Raw genomic sequence first — 6000 nt, 5'->3', positions numbered from 1 at the left:
CACAGCTGTGCCTGGAATCAAGATCCAGGTTGGTTGAGTTGCTCTGCAAAAGTTCACTGGTGGTACCCATTGTAGAAGTACGTGTCACAGCAAGAGATAGGCAGGTGCTGCAGAGATGACTGAATTTCCAGGGTGTGAAAAGAAGGAGCTACCAAAGGAAGCCGAGCATTTCTTCTGACTCAGCTGCCCTGATAGCTTACTTAGTAACAGAATAAGAGGAAACCTGGGAAGTGATGATTATTTCTCTTACATAAAGTGCTTCTGGGATTTTCCTGCATCTTGTGGCAAATGGCGTCTGATTCCTGGAATGTGATAGAAAAAATACCATGGTTGTATGGGTGTTAGACAATTAGTTACCTTTAGATCTAAAATGCTGTTTCCTAGTTGAGTATTCTGGCAAACGTGTTTCCTCTAGTCTGAGCAATATATGTAGACAAACAAGCATTCACAAGTAAAACTTGAAAATGAATAAGCAAGCAAATACAAGATAGCTTTTCAAATTGCAGTCCTTTCCTCATTTGTAAGTCTTGGAACTCTAGGTTGTTCAGATCATGTTTTATACAGAAGAAATTGAGATTCTCATAATAGCAAAATTGTTTCACTAAAGAATTTGGTTTTGTTGACTTTTCTTTTTTCTCTGAAGCAGTGATACTCAGAACGCAAATCTTTAGTAACATAAAGTTAAATGGGAATGAATCTGAAACAAAAGATCAGAGGAAGAAATTTCATCTATTTCTTTTCTCATTTTAAAAAACTGTATTTAAAAATTCCCATCATATTTAAGTAAATGAGGTCCTATAGGCTAGAAAATGTAGAATATTTATCAGAAGGTGAGGAAAATGTCAAAAATTCAACAGAAGAAGCCTCAATTTTACAAATAGTTCATCTTAGTTTACAGTGTGCATTCATAGTTGACGTACATACTAAAAAAATGAGCAGGCTTTGATGATGTAATAGTCCCAAGCTGTGTAGTAATTTCTGTGTTGTTAACAGTGTTCTGATGAAAATGTTGAGGATAAAAACATGGACATTTTGGAGGCCTGAGTTAAAGTCTAAGACTTTTTAAAAATTGTTTTTCGTTTCCTAAGAATTAAGTATGCGTGTGCACAAAGGCTGTTGTAGGAATTTTACTAGAAACTGTGCTTTCATGGTTTTTCAATTTCAAATAAGTATCACTGCACAGTAATTTCAAGAAATATCTTTTGGAAGAAGTGAGTAGACAAAAACAAATCAAACTAAACCAAGAATAAAAGCAGGAGAGGAACAGGGTTAAAGTCAGTTGCAAGACTTCATTTACAAATAGAAGCAAGGATTTGATATGTTCTGTGGCTCTTAAATGGAATTGCATTTCACAAAACTGTACATTTTGTTTTTGTTAGAGGAAATTAAAAAGTAGTCAAACAGTATGAAGTTAACCATTAGCTAAATTATTTTAATTCTCATAGCTCAAAAGTCAGCAATATTTAATAGTTTTAGACTTTTATAAAATGTAGTTCTTGGCAACATGAATGAAAATGGCTGTAAGAGATCAAGCCTGTCGTTCTGCTTTAGTTATTAATGTAACTGTACTTGTGTTACACATAGAATTATTGTCTTTTTTTTTTTTTGTGGCTGATAAATAATAAAATTACAGAAGGTGCCTATTTCACTTTAAAATATCAAGAAATACAAATAAATTTCCCTTCTGGCATTGTTTTCATTCTCTAAGATGTTTACTTTCCCCCAACATTATATATAATACTGAAGTTTTGGTTACATGAGCAAAATCCCAGTTATCTTTTAATATGCATGACTTCTCTGGTCATTTTTCTATTTTACTTCAATTTTTTCTGTCATGTAGTTTTTTTCTTTTGGATATAGACTTGGCCTTTTGCAGATAATATAGGTTGGAATGACATGTTTGCAACTACATATGGCCTAAATTATGCAAAGTATGTAACAAATTATTTACAGAACAGTCAGCAAAGCATTGACAACTTTTTTGTGCTTGTTTCTATATAAAGAGTTATGATTTTGATGAAATAAATGCTTGGTAATTCTAATTAGAGGTTTATGTGTAGAAACTGGGTTTGCATAGTTACTATGAAAAGTTTTATTTTATGCATAGCAATAAATCATATAGATATGCCTTTTACTCTGTTTCCATCAAATATTAAGCATACTAGGTAACAGTTTGGTAACGGTGTGATTTTTTTTCAGACCTCCCATTTCTCCTTTGATTGGCCTGAATTTGGAAATTGTTTGATTTCCTTAGCCTTCTTTTTATGCTACCTTTTCTGATTTTTGTCAATATACCTTATTTTTATTATGTAGGGAATTCCTGTATTTGAGAGAGTAAGAACAGCTGAGAATTGTACCTAATACACTTTCTTCTCTAGTGAAATGAGTATTTGTCTTCAGAATATGTTCAAACAGTTGCAAGTAAGTCTGGTTGCCAGAATCTGACTATTTAGTGGAAGTGTGTGTATTATAAAACTATAATGTCCTGAGAAGATAGTTTTCTGGTTCTGACTTTTTTGATTCAAGGACTCTGTTTAATGGCTGATGTCTTTGCTGTTAGAGCATGATTGGCAGTGAGTTTTTCCTAGTCAGCGCAGTACAGCATCAAGTGTGTCAGCTCAAGGCACTTGCACTGATTTTTTTTTAGTAATCTGTCCTTCTATTCCTGCAAACAAGTAAGGAGGGAGTTTGCATCGTCCTTTCTTTCAGCAGAGGTGTTGGGGTGCTAGCCTCCAGCTGCCTGATTGTGTTGACCATCTGGGAATTCTATTATCTTTGCCCAGCACAGCTGTGTTAGCAAGGTGAATGTCTGTCCCCAGCCTTAAAGCACTGTGAAGGAGGTTTGAGCTAATGCATTTCCCTTTGTGATCGCTTTAGACAACATACAAATAACGGTTGTTTGTACTGAGCTACCAGTGTTTTGCCTTGTGATTGTGAGAGGGTGAGTATAATCACAGGTAGTAAAGAAAACTCAGCGGAGGAGTGACATACCAAGCACTGTAACGTGAGCACTCTTTGTCATACTCACATGAGCCCACCATTGGACATCAAAAGGTGTTCTTTAAAAGATATCTGAAATCACTGAAAATACCTGTTGATCTTAAAAGGTATTATAAAAGGCTGGAGGTGAGTAGAGTGTGACAGTATGTGGTACTGTACCAAAGAACTAATAGAAAGTCACTGTTAGGTGGGAAAGGTCCTGGAATTTAATGGCTTCATGAAATCACTTATCTGCCTTGAGTAACACTGAGATCTTGGATTGCCATTTTAAGTCTTGAGTTTGACTACAGCACTTGTGCTGAGTATATCGGCATTATGGCTGTAGATTTACATTAAAAATGTGCTTTTCCGAAGCACTTTCTAACTAAAAAAGTCTTTACAGAACTAATTAATGTTTTTTTTTTTTAATCTAAGTGGTATACTGTGCTTCTGATTTTATTGTTACTAATGTAACTTATCAACACTACCATTTTTTAGGAATTTCAGCAGCCTTCTTTAGGGGAGCTGGAGTGTCTTATCACCATGCAAAAATCTGAAATTGAGCTTTTAAAGGAAAAATTGAAAAAAGCAAGTCTTAACCTCGTGGAACATAATTTGTTCACTACAGACACTCTGAAAATCTGCAACGTAAGGACTGGAAGAAAGCATGAGGTAGGATAGTTTATTGTCTAGTGTTTTGTTCAAGTGTCCAGATAATAATTGTAATATCTGTTGATACTTACAATTCTGGAGCTTGTTTGAGTGGTTTTTGTGTTATCTGCCAAAGACTTGTTAGAGTAGCTGTTGGGAGTAGAAAGTTTTACCTTGTTAAATACTAAATAAGGGATTCTTAATTAAATGGGATATTTGGAGGCTCAAGTCTTTGTAGGTTTGTTAAAATGAATATTTATCAAGTATTTTGTTGTATTTATCTGAATGACCATCTTTTCCTCGACGGAAAATGAGAGAAACTTAAACAGTTATGCTTTTATAAATGAAACATTCTTTTTTTCCAAATTCATTTTTATAGTATGACATAGCATTTTTTATCTATAAAAAATCACAATTATGTCAATTTGAAATTCTTTAACTTTATTCTCTGTAGTGCTGGTCTGCCCCTTTGGTGATAACCTATCATTAATTTAGGCACTGGATAACAGTAACATCTGTAAACTGCAGCTAATTAAATGGATCTGTAAATAATTCTGTGACTTAATTTGATTTATGCAGTGAGCCTATGTCGTTATGTTTGTGAGTGTGTTCAGTTCCCTTCCAATGTAAATTTTAAATTGTGATTGTGTAGAATATGGAAAACTTGAAATAGGTTTCTAGAGCGTGGAAGCAAATAGGAACATGTTTCTGTGTGGTGAAACTAGTCTGCAAGGGTGGACCACAGTCCTGCTTGCCTTCCCTTTCATGTTGCTTGTCCAGAGGTAAAGAGAAAGCAGCAGTGCCGGAGTGAAGCGGAGCCCAGGATGCAGCAGGGGGAGAAAAGTGCCATTTTGGTTTATTCCCGATACAGTGTTCAGTTACGCTCTGAAGTGAGCCTATGTAGATCCAGTTGTGCTTTTTTAGTATTATTTGAATTTTTTGATATGTACACTTTTTCATTTGTTTGCACAATCCCTTTTTAAACTTTTGGGAAATAAGACTAAAAAGCCTTCATATTTAGGCAAAATGACATTCTGGCTTTAGGATCACAGAATATACATTGAAAATACAAGTGAATATTGCTATTTTTGCTGGTGTCCCAGTGCTATGGAATCTTTCCATTACAGGTAATTGGAAAAAATCTTAAAAAGAAGGCCTTTGGAACAAAACAGAAACTTGCTGCCAGTGTGATAAATTGAGATGTGGAGCCATGTAACCGTATACCTCAACCTGTTTGATTCTGCAGAGTGCATGGATATGTATGCGTGCATGGGCCAGCACAAATTATTGGGAACTGCAGAAATCCAAATCTCATACCTGCAGTGATACAGAGTAATAAAACCAGCTTTGCAGCACAGATGATACTGTGGTTATAGATCTTTGAATTGAACATGACTGTTGGGTTTTTTGATGCTATTAAGTGCATACTTAGTGGCAACTGTAACCCACACAATCCAGTTTCTATGAAAAGTGGTATAGTGACATACTGTTTTCTGTAAAGAGTTAAAAGTCAGTTGCTTGATCTTTCTAGAGCTATGGAAGCTAAAACTTTATAACTTAGTGAGTTGTGATATCTGTAACCATATTAATCAGTCATCCTTATTCTTCCAGGCTGATTCAGTAACACAGCCCTAGTCTGTTCACTTTTTCTGATCTAAAGCTTCTGTGAGAAATGGGAGTTGTAATCGGTTGTACTAATATGTGTTCTACAGCATTCCTCTTAGTATTTATATAATTTCAAGTTACAATATATCTTTTAAAATGCAGAAATTAACTCATGTTCCTGTTGAAACATTGGTAATCAAGAATTAGACATTATTCTTCTAAAAAAACTGCATCTTGTGCTCTGTCAGCCTGTGGCTCACCTTCAACACTGTTTCTCATTTTTTTTTTCAATTGATGAAATATATTAAAGTTTCTGCCCACTGCCTTCAGAGCTTGGCAGCAGACATTGATCTGATCTGTATTGTTTCAGAAAAGTTTTCCAAGACATTTCCCATGAAGATGATCAGGGGACTGGAGCACCTCCCCTATGAAGACAGGCTGAGGGAGCTGGGCTTGTTCAGCCTGGAGAAAAGAAGGCTGCGGGGTGACCTCATTGCAGCCTTTCAGTACCTAAAAGGAGCCTACAAACAGGAGGGGAATCAACTCTTTGAAAGGGTAGATAACTGCAGGACAAGAGGAAACGGTTTTAAGTTGAGGGAGGGGAGATTCAGGTTGGATGTCGGGGAAATTCTTTACAGAAGAGTGATGAGGTGCTGGAACAGGCTGCCCAGAGAGGTTGTGGATGCCCCGTCCATCCCTGGAGGTGTTCATGGCCAGACTGGATGGGGCCCTGGGCAGCCTGGTCTAGCATTAAATGAGGAGGTT

The 6000-nt window shown here is 36.1% G+C and overlaps 1 protein-coding gene across 6 annotated transcripts in view; it reads left to right on the top strand.

The window, feature by feature from the left end:
• Positions 1–6000, top strand: part of CNTLN (centlein) — a 185966-nt gene that overhangs the window by 74653 nt on the left and 105313 nt on the right. For all 6 annotated transcript variants that reach the window (XM_090130664.1, XM_090130661.1, XM_090130662.1 and 3 more), the window contains one exon: positions 3478–3651. In XM_090130664.1, the coding sequence (XP_089986790.1) occupies positions 3478–3651 (174 nt within the window). The remainder of the gene's footprint in view (positions 1–3477; positions 3652–6000) is intronic.

The sequence above is a fragment of the Phasianus colchicus genome, chromosome Z (genome assembly GCF_987193195.1).
Source record: "Phasianus colchicus chromosome Z, bPhaCol1.hap1.1, whole genome shotgun sequence".
Classification (NCBI taxonomy): domain Eukaryota; kingdom Metazoa; phylum Chordata; class Aves; order Galliformes; family Phasianidae; genus Phasianus; species Phasianus colchicus.
The sequence above is the reverse complement of the archived record's forward strand: the minus strand, read 5'-3'. Positions and strand labels throughout refer to the sequence as shown.